This window comes from Haemaphysalis longicornis, unplaced genomic scaffold, assembly GCF_048455015.1.
Source record: "Haemaphysalis longicornis isolate Haplotype H1 unplaced genomic scaffold, Haemaphysalis longicornis Haplotype H1 scaffold_1, whole genome shotgun sequence".
NCBI lineage: Eukaryota > Metazoa > Arthropoda > Arachnida > Ixodida > Ixodidae > Haemaphysalis > Haemaphysalis longicornis.
Window position 1 is genome coordinate 28,183,774 of NW_027526203.1, and position 21,283 is coordinate 28,205,056.

The window sequence follows — 21,283 nt, forward strand, 5'->3', positions numbered from 1 at the left end:
ATTGACTAAAAAAGGTGTAGTATAAGTGGAATATGGGGGTTGGGAAGTCATTATGCCCTTTTTCTTGGGTTCCAACCCCAAATTTGTAGCTTTACACCCTTTTTGTGTGGCAAAAAGGGTGTTGAGCGACTGCAACACCCTCTGTATTCTATAGGGTGTTGAAAGGGTGTGAAATAGGTGTTCAATTTGAAAGGAAAAAGAAAAAAAAGAAAATCCCAGTGGAACTGGGAATCGGCCTAGCCGGTGTTGCTAAGTTTTGCTAGGTTTTGCTAGACTTCGCTAAGCTTTGTTTGGTTTTGTGATGTCCTTGCTAGGCTAGGCTAAGTGCGGAGGGGTGGGGCCAAGTTAAGAAATTTTGCAAGGCTGTTCCAGTGTGTCCCCCCCACTGACAGCAGATCCAAGGGCGAAACTAGCTAGGCCGACCTCCAGCTTCACTGTTTCTGCAGCCTGCACCCCTAGAGGAAGCTGCGCCATTTTTTGTGTTTTAGTAGCCCAAAAAGGACCAACTTGTGCGCTTGGAGTCCCAAATAAGATATGCGTTCGCGCATAAACAGTACTTTCTGTCTGTATTCTTTGACCTTGAAAAGGCCTATGATACTACTTGGCGGTTTGGTATATTGAGAGACCTTTGTGCCCTTGGGATACAAGGAAATATGCTAAAAACAATTGAAAGCTACCTCTCTGATCGGACATTTCGTGTAAGGATAGGCAGTACTCTGTCTAAACCATTTACACAAGAGACGGGTGCCGCAGGGAGGTGTGCTGAGCTGCACACTTTTCATTGTAAAAATGAATTCCCTACGCACTGTACTTCCGCCAACCATGTTTTACTCAGTGTATGTTGACGATGTGCAGATCGGCTTCAAGTCCTGCAATCTCTCCTTTTGTGAACGCCAAATTCACCTGTCAGTGAATAAGCTCTCCAAATGGGCAGATGAGAATGGCTTCAAGATTAACCCTTCAAAAAGTGCCTGTGTACTGTTCTCGAAAAAAAGGGGCATTGCCCCTGCACGAGAAATCTACTTAAATGGACAGCTGCTTCCTGTTAAAACAGAGCATAAGTTTCTCGGATTGATTTTCGACTCGAGACTCTCGTTCACCCCCCACCTGAAGCATCTGAAACTTAAGTGTTTGAAGGCAATGAATGTGCTTAAGATACTAGCACACATGAAATGGGGCACTGACAAGAAGTGTTTACTACACCTGTACAAAAGTCTTGTTTTGTCCCGCCTAGATTATGGATGTGTAGTTTATGGGTCAGCCTCTAGCACTGCACTGAAAATGCTTGATCCTATCCACAATCTGGACATCAGGTTGGCCACAGGGGCCTTCCGCACTAGTCCAGTACTGAGCCTCTATGCTGAATCAGACTGTTGGTCTTTGGAGTACCAGCAAACTTTTATTGGTATTATTTATGCCCTGAAGGTTACGTCACAGCCCGAGCACCCGTGTGACTCCCTGATTAGAGGTAACTCAAGAATGCTGCTCTTTTCAAATCGACCTTCATTAGCTCAACCGTTTCCACTGCTGATCAATTCCATCTCTACAAAACTATCCATCTCGTTTGATGACACCCTCAAAATGACCTCAGATGAATGCGTGGCACCCTGGGATACGAGCATCATATCATGCGACACCTCATTTAGACAAGTAGACAGGAAAGGCTCACTGTTGGAAGTCAAACAGCACTTTGCATACCTCCAAGACAAGTACAAGGCTGCTCAGTTTTTCACTGATGCATCGAAAATCAAATCGGCTGTGGCCTGTGCAGTTGTTGGACAGCATCTTTCAATAGAAAAAACAATTCATAAAAACACAACCATATTTACAGCAGAAGCACACGGAGTATATCTGGCTGTGAACCACATTATCACAAGCAAAACACAAAAGTCTGTTATCTTCACAGACTCACTCAGCGTTGTCACGGCCCTGTCCACAGGAAAGGGCACCAAGAATCCCACATTTACTGCCCTTCTTAAAGCTCTGTACAAAGCACACCAGCTAAATTTAGAAATTATAGTGTGCTGAGTTCCTGGCCATTGTGGCATAGCTGGCAACGAGGAAGCCGACCAGGCTGCCGCCAGAGCAGGTGAAAGAACCAGTATTGACATCACGCAGTCACCTTACCTGGATATGAAACCAGCAGTAAAACACATACTCCTTCAGCTCTGGCAGAAAGAATGGGACGGAGAAGTAAACAACAAGCTTCACTTGGTACAACCTATAATTGGCCGATCAGCTGCCAGGGAAAAAAACAGGGCCTTTGAGGTCTGGCGATGCAGACTACGAATAGGACACCTCTGACCTCCTGACTGGTGACCAGCCGCCAAACTGTGCCAGATGTGGCGAGGGTCTTTCAGTCCTCCATGTCTTGGTTGAGTGCTCGGCCATGGAACCAGAAAGGAGACGCTATTTCCCGGAAATGTACTGTAAGAATATGCCACGGCACATTGCAATGTTTTTATCAGACTGTCCTGTTTTCGAGTTCAGCAGAGTTTTAGAATACCTTGATGATATCGGTTTTTTAAAGCAGGTTTGTTTTAGAAAGTAGCATTCTCGTCCACCTCATTACCTTGTTCATCCGTAGGGTTCTATTTACCATGGCCCTATACACCGTTAGCTCATTCCATGCCTCATCACGCTCCTCACTCATCTTTTGGATCCGGCCCTTTACACCGAAGTAATTTTATGCACTATTTGCACTCATTTCATCAGCACATTTTTACCTCATCATAGCAATGGCGCTCTTGGCCTTAGATGCCCTTGCGCCAAAAAACCCCACCAAAGAAGAAGTAGCCCAAAAAGACCATCACCTTTAAAATGGTATAGTAAGAGGCGCGCATACGCATGGTTTTTTTGTGCTCACACTCGAGCAGGCGCGAAAGCCAGCTTCACTGTTATAATACCCTATCTGTGGTGGCGCAGCCTTTACAGGCAGCACAGTTTCTTTCTTGGTATTTTTTGCTAATGCCACCAAACCAAGCTCAAGCTAAAACCGGTTCGCTGGTAATACATTATGCCAATGCGTATGGTTTTAAACACCATACAAACACCATTCAGTGCAAAACATCCCTGCTCATAGAAAATGTTCAAGTCCACCCCTGTAAAAAGGTATCAAAGACCTCCAAATTTGGAGGTCTTTCACATTTTTTTTTCTTTGTTGGAGGTCTTTTACACTCTTTGTCTCACTCTGTAATGTGGGAAGAAATGAGTTGAAATAATGAACACCCTTCTTGGTGTGTGTTGTAAAGATGTAAAATAGGTGTTTGGTATTTAATGAAATTCTATGACTTTTTGAACATAATAACCACCTCACGATTGAAAAGTTTTTGCAAATTCGTATTCTGACTTGTATATGCCCACATTAGTATACATAATTCCTAAACTAGTGCTAAAATATCTGATTTTTGCGTCAAGTCCACCGACTCTGTCAGAGGACTTTCCTCTGGTGACTATAAAAGCAAGAGGAGCAGATGTATTTTTAAGTATGGACATACTCACTCTCCCCATGCATCCTGTTGGTTTTATTGCTCAATTCATTTGTGGCCGAACTGTGACTTGTGCCCATTGAATGTGTATGTCATGCTGCGGGCTTAGCGATCCCCATTGTCACATGTAGCTACATTGCCCACACCCTTATTAGGGTGTTAAGGTACCTTACACCCTTTGTTAGCCAAAACACCTTTCAAAGGTGTGTGCCATGGGACAAAATGTTTACACCCTCTTCGGCCAAAAAGTGTGTAAAGTTTAGTGTGAAGCCAGGCATGGCTGCATCTTGGCAATATTAGCCCACCATGTGCCTACCAGATACCATGTAAATGACATATTTTCTTTTTCTTGTTTATAGCAATGTTACCGTGCCAAGGAATCATGTTGTTTGTGAGCCTGTCTGGCGCATGGCAAAGGGGCTTTATCTGGTCATGCGCCATGCACCATTTGGAGTATGGTGTACTTACCTAAAGAGCATATCGTGCATTGTACTCTTGTAGCCGGGTGTAGCTTTGGTGCATAAAATCTCAACTTGATTGAGGAGAGAGAGAGAGAGAGAGAGAGATCAGAACACACTCGCACAGAAGAGACAGGTGATGATGACACGCACCCGCACATGTTGCTGCTGCCGTGCATGCAGGCTTCCGGGGACCCCTGTGCGACCAGGATGTGGACGAGTGTGTGGAAGAGGGCCCAGCCGCGTGTCTCAATGGCGGCAGCTGCTACAACCGGCCCGGGAGCTTTGAGTGTGCCTGCCCGGCTGGCTTTGGCGGGCCCCGGTGCGAGCAGCTGGTGGGGCCCTGCCAGGAGGGCTCGCCCTGCATGCACGAGGCGACCTGTGTGGACGAAGGGGAGCTGGGCAGCAGTGCCAACTACACCTGCCACTGCACGGGCCAGCACTCGGGGCGCCACTGCGAGCGGCCTCGGCCGGCCTGCCCTCAGCGGGGCTGCGCTCACATCGGGGGCAGCAACAGCCAGTGCAGGGCCCGGCTCTGGTGTGGCTGCATGGCGGGATACCGAGAAGGTGCGAGTTGGGCTTGGCCCCGTTTCGATTCTTTCGTGGTCTCCGGTGGAGTACAGCCTGTGTCAAAGTTGCTTTGCTTGAGGTCGCATGGGAAAGCGTTCGGCACTGCGCCTTCGATTGTGGGAGCTTTTAAAGGGCAGCACAAAGTTTGTTTCCTCGTTTCCATGCTCTCTTATCTTCAGCAGCTAATCTTAGGCCATCTGTAGCCATCCTCACACAGCCTGCCACAACCACACAGCCTTCTCTTGAAAGTTCAAGATTGTAAGGTTGCCTGTTTCATTCTTGGTTTTGTGACTTTTCGTACGTTAAAAATAACATTCTCAGTCTGCTACACTTTCTTGTAGTGCTATGCTCAGGGGCTGAAGCCCACCACTACTTCTGGTGTCCATTTCATCCAAACCATGCAGTAATTTTTGATTGGGTGGTTTCAAGACAGATGATTTTAAAATGGACAGAATTCAAAATTCCACCTTAGCCTGTGTGGTGCAATCACCTATTGCCTGACTGGAGACTGGGCATATCCTCCTTTATTAGCATCTGCATGCCTGTGAACGTATCACGTTTAGTGATGATGAATAACGGGGTAATTTTCTTCCTTTCTTTTTTGTCAGCAACCGATGTTTCGTTCTGTAACCCTTCCACTGCTTCAGCGGGCACCCAATGCAGGAGCCAGTTGCACCCGTTTCGTGTTTTAATCCACACCCGCTGACACAGGGCTAACGACAAATTGCAAAGTATCCCCATCTGTGAAGCTTGAAGCTGTGAAGTTTGTAAAGCTTGCAAATGGGGGCTGTGATTGTTGAAACGGCAAGTTGCAGCAACAGGTCGTGTATGTTGCCACATGCCAGTCAGTCTTTTTCGTTAACTATTTGTGGTCACAAACTTTCACCCAATTTGCAGCCGTTCCGAGCAGATAGTATTTCACCAGGTCTGGGCACACACAGACAAAAAAAAAATACTCTGGATGAACAGCTAATAAGATATGTAATTTTTTTATTCTCTGTTCCCTCGCCAAGGCTTTTAGGGATGTCTGGACAGGGTGTCTTACCTTTCTAACTGTTCCCCTTGGTTGGTTCTGTTGTGGACTGCATGTTACCATGACCAAGCGTGTAGTGGTTTGATATCAGCTCATCTTGCCAGGAGAGAAAGGGGCCAAGGAGGCCGGGAGACAGTGATTGACATTTTATATAGAGGTTAATGCATGGCTCTGTGTGCAACGATCACTGGCAGTAACAATCAGCTGACCCCGGCCGCGGCGGCCGCTTTTCTGATGGAGGCGAAAAGCAAAAACGCCTGTGTGTACGAGATTTCGGCGCACGATAAAGATCCCCAGGTGGTCAAATTAATCCGGAGCCCTCCACTACGGCGCGCCTCATCGCCTGCATTGCGTCGGCGCGTTAAAACCCTCAATCAATCAACAATCAGCTGACACGGCCTTAACTCTTTCGTTACGGCGGAAAAACGGCCGATTTTGAGTGCTTCCACAAAACTATTTTTTTCTCTTGAGCTAGTGGACACATTTAGCATTGCTATGCATGTAATTGTAGCTTATAGATTGCTCTTACAAACACATACCAGCAGTTTTGTGAAAGGTACGATTACTTACAGTTTATTAGTCAAATAATCAGAAAAAAATGCGCAAAAAAGTATACATGCAACGTATATAGGCGATTGTAATGAGCCTAAAAATTATTTTAGGAATTCTAAGATATACAAATTGTTCCTACATTCCTTGGCTATGATTCAATATATATATCAGCGCTGTACACCAAGTTTTGTATTTTTGTGGGCCCGTCAACCTAGCGGAACTGACGGCCAGCTGTGCCACTCCTCGAAGCCACTCGAGTGTAAGTCCCTCATGCATGCAAACACACTTTTTTTTGTTTTGACACAAAATCCTTTTCACTAAATGGTAAAAAACCAGAAAGAAAATCCAGTGCTCTTGAGAAGTGTTGCACATCGCTCTGTAGTGGTAATCTGACACGAGTGCCCGGCTATCATGAAGGTGATAACGCGATATGACGCAGCGCATCTGGCAAAATATTCCCACCGTACGTTGTCCAGACCCTACACATCAATGTGTAAAGCCGCAGTCGTCAGATAGGAAGCCCGTTTTGTTTATAAATACAGCCCAAATACAGCGGACGCCGTTTTCACACAACTCGCCACTACCGCAGGTTCAAATGTCACTCTTGGCGCGGTCTCTGCACGCGAAATATCAACAAAACATAATAAAATCGAAAAATGAGTTGTCAATAAATACGCCATCCGACAGGAGCCGTTTTTAGCTTTCATGAGACGTTTGAAACCATCGGACACCGGCGTCCGATGGCCTATGGCGCCGTACTGAAAGAGTTAATAAGTCCAACAATAATCGGGACCCACTGGTGACATCAATTTCATGGGTGTGAGCACGTGGTTGGCACTCCTTCAGGAAAGCGGGATGTCTGAAGCAGCACACAAATAGTACTGGGAAACCACACTTGGCTTACATTGTTAACACACTCCAGTTAGAGAAAACACTGGGAACACCTAGGCCTGCATAATGTCAGAGCTGGGTTAATTCTAGCAAAAAGTGAACCTGTCATCGTTTCTTCTCCGGCAAACAGGGAAAAAGTCGGCCTGTCATATCGCAGGATTGTGCCCTGGGTCATGTGTCATGGGTGCAGTGATGCGAAGCCACCAAGCGGTTTTACTCTCCGCCCAAGTGGTTCTTATCTGGCTCGCTTGCTTGCCTGTTCAGAGCGTCTTCCCCAACTGGAGTGTGTTCGCCATGTTGGTCAAGCGTGGCTTTCCAGTACTGTTTGCGAGCTGCTTCAGACATCGCACTTTCCTGAAAGAGTGCTACCGTGTGCTCCCACCCACGAGATTGATGTAATCTCTGAAATGTCCTTGGGGGCATATCATAGGCACCAGGCTGCAGGCTTCTCTGAAGTTGGTATACTTGTTTATGCCTATGTCGTAACAATGTCTTCAAAAAAATTTTCAAGGAAAACACAGTCTTTTTCCTATATTCTTTTGTTTTACTGTCTCTGCAAACAGTGCAGCCCTTGCTGCACATGTGGTGGGGTCTGCCATCCAGCTTTTTTTCACTGTCGGAATGTGCAGATTAGCCCCGTTTAGGTCACTGTCGAGCTTTTCGATCAGGTTCTGGTGATACTGCAGGCGCCGCTGCCTTTTCACTGCAGATCGCAGGTGCCTTTTTATAACCCTCGATTTATGATGGGGACGGGAAGAGGTCTGAAGTCCCAGGGTTCCTCAAACAAATGACTAAGCTTGTAAGAGAAAGCTTCCTCATAAGGTGATAGGGTTGCTAAATGTGGAGAGCTTTTTGATAAAGAGACTGCTTGAGTGGCTCGTTAGGTGTGTGTGTGTGCCTGGGTGTGCTGCTGAAGTCTCGCAGCATGCTTGTCTTAGACTTGTTCTGTAGTTGTATCGTGGACAGTGGACAGGATCTTGTTGTTGTGAGGTTGTGTTCATTCTGTAGCCATGAATGTCCCACTCAGTTAACAACCACTTAGGTGTGCTCTGCAATGAATGGATGAGTGAATAAAAACAAGCCGACGATGCAAGCCAGTTGTGCGAAGCACCTACTTCTAGGCACTGTAGTACCGTGGGTCAGTGACACTGTATGGATTACCGCCGACATGGCACAGAAGACGTTCGTAAACTGTTTGATTTCAACACTGCTTGAACCAGCCTGCTTAGAGGACAGCAGTGATTGAGGCCTAGGCTAGCACTGCTGTTAGGAGTGGAGTGAAGCTGAGTGTTGTGTCATCACTGCAAATAAAGCTTTTTTTTTCTTAGAAATATTTTCATGTTTTTTTTTACTCCTAAGTGATCACTACCAGCTCAAGTGATTTATGACCTCTTGAGCTTTGTACAGACTGCGTAAACTTGCACTGTGGCATCTCTTTCATCACGCCCTCCTTCCCTGTTCCCCATCTCCCCACGAGGGCATTCCTGTCCTGTCTTGTCCCGTCCTTTTTGCGCTGTCTTGAACTAGCCCAAACCACAGTTCTAACGCAGCCATTCTGTCTCTCTCGAGCATGTGAATTCAGTGGGTCAAGTTATGTTCTGTGTTGACTTGCATGTGGCAACATATGGGGCTCAGTAAACTGGCGTCTACCCTATGGTAGTTCAAGCAGGATACAGGTGTCACTTACTAAAAATGATCAGTGTTTCTCAAGCAGATAGATGTTGCACAAAAAATTAATTTCTGTGCCATAAAACAATGGATTCAATTTCAAGTGCACCTATAAACAGCGTTTGGGGCATGTACTTGGTCTGACGGTATCACTTGTGTAGGGACAAGCTCTGCTATGTGCAGCATATGACAAGTTTCCCCATGCTGAGTCAGTGTGCACGCATACAATGTGCAGATCCGAGTACGAACCAGTGTGTCCGGCCATCCAACTGTTCATCACCCTCCAACCCATGCCTGCACGGCGGCACGTGCTACGACTCCAGTGGCCTCACTTCCCCGAGTAGCCAGACTTCCCTGTTTGGCCTGTCGTTCCGGTGCTCCTGTGCAGCGGGATTTTGGGGGGACTACTGCGAGCATGCCAGCAGCACAAACCCCTGCGAGCCCCAACCTTGCAGAAATGGAGCCACGTGAGCTGACCTTTAGGCAAAACTTAGAGCAGGATCGAACAAGGACGGCAGGAAGATGACAAACATAAGTGCTTGTGTTTGTCGTCTTTCTGTCGTCCTTGTTCAATCGCACTCTGTTTTACCAAATTTGCACCAACTTGCCCAACAGTGTGTTTGTTCTGCTGACCTTTAGGCACACCAGCGCTTGGGATGTTTCCAACAGTGGATTGAGTACTCCTGCGGGCAATATCGAATTATTGGTTTTTTATTTGGGCCTTTTACCTCTGTTTGCACCCTACATTAGAGAATGCAGAATCTGAACTGTTTTGTCGCTGTGTTGTTCAAAACTCCTTGCTTGATGTGGAAATCCGCGTTCACTAGACCAGGCAAGTGGGTTTTCTTGGTTTACCAGTTGTGGGTGGTCTCTGGAGAGTTCAGAACTCTTGTTGGCTAGAAACTGTCACGGGTGCATGGGAAAATTTGAATGCTGTTTTGTGTCGTGGGCAGTCCAGAAAGGATAATCAAGGAGGCCAAGTGTCACTGGCTATCTCCAGTGCCTTCAAAATGGCGTTGGTAGTGTCAGAAGGCGTGGCAAGCTGAAGTTGCAGCTAGGGTTTGGAATGCACTACTTGGGTTCCTGAATATTGAACTTTATTTTCAGTTGAAGTTAATCCAGAAACTTGTGTTTTAAAAATTGTGCACCATGCATCAGTGCTCACAGGCAGCTGCTTATCTTCTTGTGTGTTATCTACCAGTTCGGTCTGCTTCTTTTAGTAGATAAGGGTTGCAATAGGGATACAGATTCTATTGGTTGAAGCTAGCAAAGAGAGTGAAAGTAAAAGACTCATTTATAAGGGACTGCAAAATTTTTCTCTGGCACAGAACAAGCAAGCAGAAACTCTCTTGCTGATTTTAGATTTGTTCATGGTATGTTTTATGTGGAGGCAACTTTCATCTCGTGTGGTGACCTTAACTGCAAGTGCTTCAGTATTAGTGTAATAACTTGGGTATATATATATACTGACAAGCTGCGATTAACACATTTCTGTTAAAAAAAAATTAAATGGCAGTCTTTTGTATGCCCATGTCAGTTTTAGGAAGGAATTTCTGCAACGTAAGGCACGAAAAACTAGCCAGATTTTTAAATCCTTGTCAGCATGCCTTCAGGGTGTGGTGGTGGTATCATGCCCACTTTGCACATGGTTGTGGCTCCCTTTCCTGGTGTAGTAAAACCACATTACAAGAGACACTCAAGGGACCCGGTAATCATCTCTTGCAACCGAGGTCTCTTGTAACCAAAAATTCTAAACTTGAAAAGGACCACTTTGTTATACATCAGCATCAAAGCGTGTGTAGACAGGCTGGCAAGGAAATGCTTACCCTGGCTTAACAGAAGCCATTCGTAGTAGTTTTAGGGTCTGCAGATTTTATTAGCTTCCTTCCCAACTTTTGTAGGTAAGCCACTTCACTTTGCAAGCCTTTTTGTTCTCGCAATACCATCAAAGTGCTCTTAGGCATTTGTCAGCCTCAACTGCTGACGCTCTCTACCCTGCAAGGTACTTGTCATCAATCTCCTCTAGTTCTTCCTCTAGTGAACCAATTGATTGCACAAGGATCACATGATCTGTAAGCTCCTCGGAGCACGTGAGGTCCACATTTGCAGACGCAAACTCCTCAAAGGTTCTGGAACCTTTTTGGCCTCTTGAATGCAGGCCCAAGCTTCATCTTCAGGGCAGTTTTCCATAAGATCTTTCATATAAGGCCCCTTTCCCATAATCATGTCTCTTCTAAATAGTGAAGAATTTATTCTGTTGGCCCAAGAAAGTTTCCCTTAGTAACAGAGTGTCTCTTGTAACCATGTCTCTTCTATGAAATGTTGCCAACATTGCGAACGTAGGAAAACCAACCAAGCCATTTTCAAATGTCTTTCATGAGCAAGTTTCTCTTGTAACAGTGTCTCTTGTAACGAGGCTTTACTGTACTAGCGACGCATGAATTGCATTTTTAAAAAACACTTGCGCTGCACATATCTGTGCATGCAAAGGGGCCAGGCAGACAAAACACAAGTTTGGTTCATTCGAAAGATTGCCTCGTTAGTATCATACTGACTCCACTTTCAATGAAAACTTGGCTGAAATAAGCTATATAATTAAGGAAAAAGGGAATGGCCATGCGACTCACTAGCTAATTTTTCGCACTAGAACCTATGGCGTAATATGCACAGCTATGCGATTGGCTGAGGCCGGCAAAAGCAAACGCAAGTTAGGCCTGAGCTTAGCTTGCAGAACGCAAGTTAGGTCTGACGCAAGTTGGGCAAACACAAGTTAGGCCTGAGACCTGAGCTTTCAGAATGGTCAATTTTCACTTGAATGTAATGCATATTAATTTTATTGCAGTAAGAATGGTGGGGTAAACAATGGCAGTTACGAAAGTACACGTAAACATAGAAGTACACATAGAAGTACACCAGTGTGTACTGCTGTTGGTACTGCGCACAATATGCTTGTTATAGCTGTACAGCTGTCCGGTGCTTTGAGGTTGTCTCACACTACACTGGGTGATCAGCGTTAGTGACATTGTCTTACATGACCCTGTTTGTCAAGCATACCTAATGTTTCATGAAACGATAACTATCCAGGTACAAATACTATCAGAATCAAAGCGAGAGTGGACAGCGGTGCTGTGTAGTATGGTGGTGCCATCTAGGAGGACTGACGGTAAACAAGACGTTCCCAGTCCACTGCAGACTAAACGGTGTGCTAACATTCGCTTTGAAGACCTGTTTTTGTTACTTCATTGCAAACGTCATAAAACACACAATTTGGTGGGTCAATCAAAATTTTAATTTGATTTGATTAATTTCTCAGTGGCTAAAGCATCGTTTGCTGCCGGACAAGCGCCAGGGGCGCTATGAAACACCAAATGTTCCGAATAAAACAAACTTGTATTTTGTCTCCATGGCCCTTTTAAATACAGATGCCACAAATGCACCTCTCGTGGCACAGAGGCCACGAAGGCACAAAGGCACCTGACGGAGGCCATCATCTGAATAGAAATGATGGACTTGATTTTTCTTTTTTTAATACCTCGGAGTAGACTTGTGCGAATAGCAACATTTTAGTTCGAAGGGAATTCAAAGTGAATACCGCATAAACCGGATTATAGGTCGACCTGGTATATAGGTCGACCCCCTACCTTGAGGTGGGAAAAGTTGACAAAAAAAAAAAAATAATTCGGCACAGAAGCGCACACACAATGTCTATATATATTTTCGACATCCGTTCGTCACTGCTACTCACTATGCCTGCCGATGTCCAAGCTCTCAGAGTCGTCCGAGGATGACTGCTTCACACTGTCATCTTCAGTGCCGTCGAGCGTGTTGCTGATGGAGCACTTCCTGAACGCTTGTGCAACCATGTCGTCGGGCAGCGACTGCCAAGAGGAGGACACCCAGCTTGACACGGTCGCGAGGGATGGTCTTCGCAGCCGGCTCGTAGGGGTCTTTTTGTTGTCACCGGCTGTCCACTCGTTGTACAGTTCGCGGAGCCGGTCCGCGGATGGTCTCCAGAGCAATTGTGAGCGAAGTTCCCGGACGAAGTCTGCCACTTTGTTCTCCAACTCGGGGTGCACTGCCTGACGTCCACGGAACGATCGGTTCTGGGGGTTGCACGCGCACAGCTTAGCTTTCTGGCTCGGCCAGTACCACACACTTTTCTCCGAAACACCTAACTGGCGTTGCGCCGCCATATTCCCATTCTGCTCGGCGACTCAATCGCCTTCAGCTTAAATGCAGCGGTGAACTGGCGTCGACTTCTGCCGCTCATCTCGGAGCAGACACGTACAGAAATGCACGCACACGCACACACAAGACAAGTAAAAAGCGAAAAACGAGAAAAAAAGAAAAGCAAATGAAGTCTTGATAGTGAAAGAGAGCAGTTCGACACAAAGGGCGATGGTGACTGACTCTGCTTGCACATTGTTGTCAAACAACAATTTACATTCTCCCAATGACCGCTATATAGGACAAAAACTCTACCTATATTCCAGTTTATACGGTAGTCCTTGGGGTCGAATACTTTCAAAGTGAATTCGAATAGTTGCCAGATGTCCGAAGAGCAGAACTGAACAGCTTAAAGTTGTTCTATGCAAAATGATTTATTTCTGAGGTTACAGCATACAAAGGCATCCCAGAGAATCCTGTAATAACGTATCTTGAACTAGTACAAAAATTTTCTGTATATAGACGTAAAAGAAGGTGCTCCCTTCTACACACATAACAACCTACAACACACACATGCATAAAACATCACAGAAAATCATTTGGTAATGTATTTGGTAGTTTCATATCGGGTCGGCACCCGTGGGCATGCATTGGCCATGTCACTTGACTGATTGAAGCGACTGATCTACACTGCAGTTAACTCTTTTGTTACCGCACCTACTCAAATCGATCACGGGTGATCGATGCTTTATATTGCCGATTTCAACATATTGTAGTCATTTCTCGTACACCTAATGTGCCCCAGGGGTTAGTCTAGGCACTGCGCTTTTAGAATCAGTTTAAATTTTCCCGCTTCGCCGACAGTGAGATTTTTGATGGCGTTTTTTGCCAGCTGAGGTGCGCGTTTTTTCGCGAAAGGGGGCGTGGCTACTGCATTTGACAAAAAAGCATGCCACTTGTGGTTATGCAGCATTACCCTGAGTAATTTTTTATCAAAGGGCTCCTAGCAAGTAAAATACCAAATTATGTTGTCAGCTTTGTAATCCAACAGCATTGAGAGGGGATAATTACCTGAAAATGACATCAGCTATTCACTAGGGATTTTGGGTTTGGAGAAAGGGTAGCTTTATTCTGTCAAAGCTTATTTATGAAGATCCTTTACGTGTCTAACAAGTGGGTCTGGCATTTTCAGCCAGTTTCCAGCAGTGTCGGCTTCGTTTTTGCATTGCGAAATTCATATTTGGTGCTACTTTGCAGTTACAGAACTTCAAGCTGATTTGCTACGGCACCTTCGTCACCCGCTTCTGTTCTTTAAAAAATGCATGCGCTTGTGATTCCACTTCACATGCACCTTACTGCTGTGATAACAGCTCCAGCTGAAAGTCGAAAGATAAGATCAAGTCGCCAGATATCGGTTCAGACGAGGAGAGCGCTTCCAATCGGCCTTGAACAACACCGCCAGCTGTTCACCGGGCATTTTCATTTCCATACGAGGGTATTTCCAGAGGTCTAGTTTTTCTGCTTAGTAGAACTGCCCATTTTCGCAAAGTCTCCATCAGGCTTGATATTGTTTCTTTTCATAAGTGTTAGGTTGCGCTGCAATCAGGAGGCTCATGGTGCTGAACTCTCTTTATAGCGCGACAGCTGTTTGGTCAAAGCTTGCTGGGCATGATTCTAGCCCATCGCACCTTATTCCTGCAAGCAGCGCTACCATAGTGAGTCAGTAGATGGTAATAAACTGCAAATGAAAGTCCTGACAGATAAGGGACGATCAGAACATCAACAAGCATCCGCCTCCGAGTTTTGTTTTGTTTGCAACTCCAAGTGGATTTTTTCGCATCGCTTGCTTGCCTTGAATGTTGTGCTGGCCGTAATCATTGATAAGGTGTTTTTACATCATGTGCGGACTAATTGGTGTCTTTAATAATGTCAAACGACCAGATTTCTTCCAAAAAGCATCCAATATTGCGAAATTTGAAATAGACAGGCACCACGCATGCTAGCATTTTCTTTGATATCTGGCAAATTGTACTGAGCAAATCAATTTTTTTTCTAGGACGGGTTTTTGAAATTTTTAAGTACAAAATGTATATTCTGAATTTTCGCTACTACAGGTTGTTTGCTATATACAACTTCCCTTTGTTTATTTTCTGGGACCGGTGGACAAAAATTTTGAATTCGATAATGTTTTTCGTAATCATTATTTATGAAAAAATAATAGAACTTGTGTTGTTATAAAGGACATTGAATCATTTGCATTTTATGTCACTGCAATGTGTGCCTAACCAATATGTTTAGCGCAGAAATTTTTTTATCTTAGACCTCTACAAATCGGTCAATTTTCCGCGGTAACGAAAGAGTTAAGTGTGGAGTGTGATCAACACCTGCTCACTGTACGCATGTCACATGGTAACCAAACAACTTGTTTTATTACCGTTTCATTGCTTGAAACAATGAAATGGGAGCCTTGACTACCATGACGAACGTGTGCGCGTCAGATGGCTACGACAAGGCTCTGAATGTGGCTTAGCTTGTCTCGTCTCCACATGTAGTGAAAATGTAGGCCTGATGTCAATGGCACTGCGGCTTGCCTAACGAAACCAAAACTTCTGATAGTGCTGTGAGGCAGTTTTGATATTCGTTCACGCCGGATACTTTGAAATATCGGAAATTTTAAATTTGGTTCAAAGCAAATTCAAATATGGCAATATTCATTCGAATATTTGAAGTGCCCACCGCGGAGCTTTACCGTAAGCATCCTATTCACCACTCCACCTGTGTACTTCTTTGCACTTCCTACATGTATATAAACATGCCTGATGCTCATGTAATTCTGATAATTCTGAGAAATTTCTCTGCTGCCGTGCTTTGGCCCTTTATGGCCGCTAGGGTGATGCTGGCGTGTCTGTGCTCCTCAGGTGTGACTACGACCAGTGGGGGGCGGTGTGCCTCTGCCTGCCGGGCTACTCAGGAGACCTGTGTGAGCTGAAAGATGACCTGTGCACAAGCAGCCCCTGCCTCAACGGTGGAACCTGCCTCAACCTGGTCAGTTGGCATTGGTTGTCACTGCAAGCAGCTGCTTTTTCACCCGTGGTTGCCATCCAGAGTGGGAGTTTCCAGCTTAATTATGCTAGTCAAGGTTCCGTTGTATATGGTGTCATCATAGGGAGAGAGAGAGAGTAAACTTTATTTAATGAGAGGAGTCAAGCGGGCGGTTTCCTCAGTTAAGGACCCTGTTGGAGCGTCCAGCCGCCTCAGCCCGGTGGATCAGCCGAAGCTGCTCTTCGAGGCTAGAGCTGGCCAGCACTTCCTCCCACTGCTCAATCAAGGGATTAGATATCGGGGAAAGTGAGGGGTTAAGCTGGCACTCCCACACCATGTGATACAGGGTGCAGGGCGCGTTGCAGAATTGGCACTGTGAGTAGTATGTTGTTGGCCAGAATAAGTGGAGTTTGGTTGGGTGGGGGAACTTGTTAGTTTGAAGGAGACGCCAGGAGCGATCCTCTGCCTTGCTGAGGGAGGGGTGGCCAGCGGGTAGCATAAATATGCCTGGTGAGCCTGTAGAATTGGGTCACCTCCTGGTATGAAGTTACGGGGATCGCTGTCTCTAGCCAACTTTCTCGCGGCGCTCAGCTGGTTAGACCTCGAGCAATCTCATGAGCAAAGACATTACCGCAGAGGGAAGCGTGAGCTGGGGTCAGGGTTCTGGCCGAGGATCTTCATGGCGATCAGGCCCGTAGCCAGGAATTTTTTTCGGGCGGGGGGCCCACTCGCTGTAGGCCTTGACTATTTGGAGAAAGTACCCATTTTCAGTAATTATTTTTGGTAAAAATCGCAGTATGTAAATTATTTGAGTTTTTAAGGGCTATTCCGCTCTTTTATATCTTTAGTTTGGAAAGTAATCTTCCAAATAGTACAATATTTTCATACGGACAATATGTCTCAACAAATTCCGCTTATAAAACTAAAACTACGTTACTCAGGCCCAAAAATAAAAGTACGAATAGCCGAAATATTTTTTTTACGTTTTTATTTCTGAATATAACAGGTTAAAACCACTGCGGCAGAAATAAAGTGGGTTGAGGTGGAGGAAAACGGGGACCGGTATCCACTTCTTTGAGGTGGGGTGGTCTTGAGGCCGGCTCTGCGAAGAAGCGGCCAGGTCCTTCTTCTTCCTTAAAGCACCGAAGAAATGCCTCCCAGAGCCGAAGTGTGTACGATGGGCCGATGTGCGATCGCGGATCTATCCGTCTCGGAAAGTGCGAGGTCAATGTCCGAAAAAATAATGCCATATTTGAAATCAGGGGGGGAAAAGCAGCCAGACTGACAAGTTTCTCAGAGTTTACTTAAAAATTAAAAGAAATAGTTTTAAGAGGAGTGTTTATATGTAAACATTGCGGGATTACTAGCGCATATTGTAGTCCGGAGTCCCCAGGCCATGTTTCGACCACTCTGGGCGTGTTTACGCGATTTTATTTAGTAGAAAAATTAATTCGAAAATGGTGTCCTCCTCTCTTTACACTCGCCCATTTTCTATGGCGTTTTCGTGTGACATCAGGAGGAGCCGAGCTCGCAATTGGCTGCACTACTGCACGGCTCGCCGACCTTGCGACAAGGACGGTCGGCCCAGCGTTTCGTCCGCCGGCCGCCGACGGGTCGTCGCAATTCGTTCGCTAGTTGAAACGAAGCCAGGACACGTTTGTGAATGGAAGAATGTGCCTTTCTTTACTTGGTTAGTTTGTACACTGTATCTAGCTCTAAGTCAAGGTCGCTTCACACAAGCACTGCACAAGCGCACATGCGACGCTTCGCTGACTGGTACACCAGTAGGAAAATATAAGGCCTCTTGAAGGCGGGAGAAGAGTCAGCGAACTCAATTAGGTACTAAGGAAATAAAATCAACTGATATTTTTACCGTACAGCGTAAAACTAGGGCGCAGGAAGCACTTCTTTGCGCTGGGTGGACAAGCACAGCGGCCAGCAGCACGACTTCGCATCTGCGAACGCTTTTCCATCTAAGAAATGCAATTGCTAGACGTGAGATATTGTGGAAACTTGGGGGATGCTTACTGCACGAGCGCAAAACAACAAATAGTCACCTAAGCTGCTTGGAATGCTAAAACTAAATAAAGGTGTAAACTGGTTATACATTATATACCTTATATTTCCAAGGCCGGCAGCGCTCGCCCGTGGCCGAGTGGTTTGGAGCGCTAGTTATGTCGGCGCAAACGTTTTGCAAGTCACAAGTTCGAATCCCCGCGGGTGCGTGCTTTTTTTTATAAGGCAACTTTTTCGTTTTCCGCCGATGTTTTCTATACTGAGTTCACCTTTTTTGGGCCGTAATGTGCACTGCTCCACGAGCGATTTCGCAGAACGCGCGCAGGCTGGCACTGGTGCGCTAGCGAGTTCTTGTTGGTGTGCTGTTGCCATAAGCACAGACGGCTTGCAGGCAGTGGGCACAGGCCAGAATCAACCGACCCTTGGCCTGGTGCGAACACGCTTTTTACGATACAGGCATGAGTGAGGCAAGCTCCAAATATAGGGAAAAAGCGCATGGCATTTGAGCGTCTGCGGGGACGCGGAGGGCGTTCATGCTCTGCGTAGGCCTCAGCTAGTGAATGCTACGATTCCAAGCCACCCTGGGAGGCTTATCTTATGCATTTTACAGCTGACAACATGGCAGAAGCGCGGTACGATGATTACTCAGATATTGAGAATGCCCTACCAACAACAACATTGGTTGTGTTTTACAGAACCGAAATTGAAACTTGCTTGATTGCTAACCTTGGGCATCGTCCAATCACGGTGCCCCCTCCTCCCAACGTCACAGCCTTGGTGCGGCCGCCGCAAACCACGCATGGTAGTTTTTCTTCTTTCGCGCTTTGTAAAATATTTATCGATTTGTCAACCGGATAAACGATGAAAAGTGTACTAATTTGAGCCAGTCTACGCAGTGCAAGCAAAAACGCGAGCTTGACAAATTTACTTCAGTGTCCCTTTAAGATCGGGAGCCTAAAACACAAGTCTCCGTGCCTTCATCGTAAACGTTGCAATTACATTGCTCACGTCAACGGACTCCCTGTAGAGCGACATAAAAGCCAACCCATTCAACTGTTCCTCAACAGAGCTCTTGCGAAGGTAGGTCTTAAAGCGCTTCAACGTCGAAAAGCTTCTCTCAGCTGCTGTTGTGGTGATAGGAAGTGTAGCAAGTATCCTGAGGAGAATACTGATATTTGGAAACAGGCTGGTGTTTCACTGCTTCATGGCCTCGGTTGCATACCTTGGCAGCTCTTCTGGAGGTGTTGCTTGCCACTTCTGCTTCCATATTTCCCATTCCGCCTTGATCACTGAGATTTTTCGGTTCCATGTCCGCCATGTAGACTTCTACTGCCGGTTGTAACGACTCAAAGCTGCTCTCGGCGGTGTAATTCGGTAGCACGAGTTGAAGACTCTTCAACATCGCCCTGTGAGCAGTAAAGCGCTCGTTCAATGCAGACTGCAGATCATCCAAATACGGGATAAAACAAGTCCGTCTGTAATATTCTTCAGGAGAAGAGGAAGCATGGTTTTCTCTGGACTTCTGTGAACCGATTTTTCTGGGAATCTCTGGCTGAACGCTGAATCCTCTCGCCGTTGCTTCACATGAATCGAAAATCTCCTTGAACTGATCATTGGCATCTTGTCTGATGTCACTAAGCTGTTTCAGCACCAAGTCGATATGCTCGAGGGCGACGCTCATGTCGACAAAATTGCCTTGGAGTTACTGGGACAAACAAACCCTCAAACGAAGACTCAAGAACCTTTCACTCACTGCGAGGGAGACGAGAAAGTTGAAGCTGCACAGACGAGTGCGAAGTGCGGAAGCAGTCGCAGTTCTCCCTGTTTCACTTTCCATAAGGACTTCCATTGACTCGACAGTGTCAGACAGCGCTTCACTGAAGAGAATTACGGCTTCGTGCCGCTCAACCCACCTAGTCTCGCAGTACTTATGAAGGCTCGAGGTGCTTCTTGAGAACATCGGTTCTTTTCGAGGAGCTTCTGAAATATGTGCAAACTTCCCCAATCGTTGCGAAAGCGTTTCAGATGTCGCTTACCTTTGATGCATTGTTCAAACAAAGGTTTAGCGAATGCGAAGAGCAGTGCGTGTACACTGCTAAAGGATACACTTCGCGAATCAGGGCCTGCACTCCACGAAATGAGCCACTCATGACGGCGGCTCCATCATAGCCTTGACCCCTCATGCTATGAAGGTCTAAACCGAGGCGAACAAGCTATGTTTTCAACGTTTTCGCCAGACCTGATCCACTGAGATCTTAAACTGGTATGAAAGCGAGAAAATATTCTTTGATCTCCATAGTTTCAAGCTCGACATACCACACGCACAGGGAGAACTGTTCAGTTTCTGTCCCATCAGTTGTGCCATCGGCGAGAACGGAGAAAAATCCAGACTTGTTCACAGCTTGAACGATTCCATCTTGAATTTGCTTGCCGATTATCGCAATCAGCTCATTTTGAATCGTCGGGCTTGTGTAGAGGGCATTTCCACCAGACGTTTTTATGTGCTCAGCAAGAACCTCATCGCCCCCCCCTCGCCCTGTAGCGTAGCAGTGCTCTAAAGTTTCCATCACTTTTTGCGGGTTCTTGTAGTGCAAGTCTGCCGGAATCTCTGTCTCCCCTAAGCGCGATTTCTTGTCGGCCACAAAAAAGTACCGTTTCAATGACTGTATGTAGCATTGCCTTGTTTTTTTCTGATTCGATCTTTGCTTGCTTGTTCAGCTGCAGACGAATGCTGTCCATTTTTCCGTGAGCCACTTCCAAAAATGAGTGTGCAGCGATCGTTGAGTTTCTGTGGTACTCTGTTTTCGCGTGGTTTTCGAATACTTCAAGGGCATTTTTCCACTTCGTGAAGGGTGAAGTCACGCGACTCCGTGCAGTCTCATGGGAACCTTTTCCTGTTCCGGATTTCATGGAAAATAGGACGCAGACCTTGCAGAAGGCGCCTTTTTTTTAGACGTCTGAGTAAGCGAGCCACTGGAAACGTTGCAACCAGTTCAACTGGAATTTTCGTCTTTTCCCGTCCTTTGACACGGAAACCTCGAAATCGTGTTTAGAACAAGGTGTCCACGTGCTTGGGTAGACACGTTCTTTTGTGTCTTCGGGAAGGGTGGAGCAGCCTACGTATATTCCAATATCATTTTCTTTAGGCGGTTCATTCAGCTTCACAGGAAGTCTTTCTAAAGACGACGATCCAGCGACTTTCTCGTCGTGGACTACCGCAGCTGTCGGATTGGCACCCGTCTCGTCGTCTTCGTGCGACCGCCCAGGCACTGCATGCTAAAACATATTACCGTTCGTAAGTAACAAGTAAGCTGCTCAAGTCCTCCTCAAATTATACGTCTAAAACCTAAACTTTCTGTTAATTCCGGAAGTAAACTCGGCATAAGAAATGCCGATGC

At 46.1% G+C, this 21,283-nt stretch overlaps 1 protein-coding gene across 1 annotated transcript in view; it reads left to right on the plus strand.

The window, feature by feature from the left end:
- The window catches only part of LOC144175666 (protein crumbs-like), a gene marked incomplete in the record, with an annotated part of 234,490 nt that overhangs the window by 93,617 nt on the left and 119,590 nt on the right, over positions 1-21,283 (plus strand). The window contains 3 exon segments of the mRNA XM_077704712.1: positions 4,130-4,513; positions 8,896-9,127; positions 15,746-15,872. Of these exon segments, the coding sequence (XP_077560838.1) occupies positions 4,130-4,513; positions 8,896-9,127; positions 15,746-15,872 (743 nt within the window).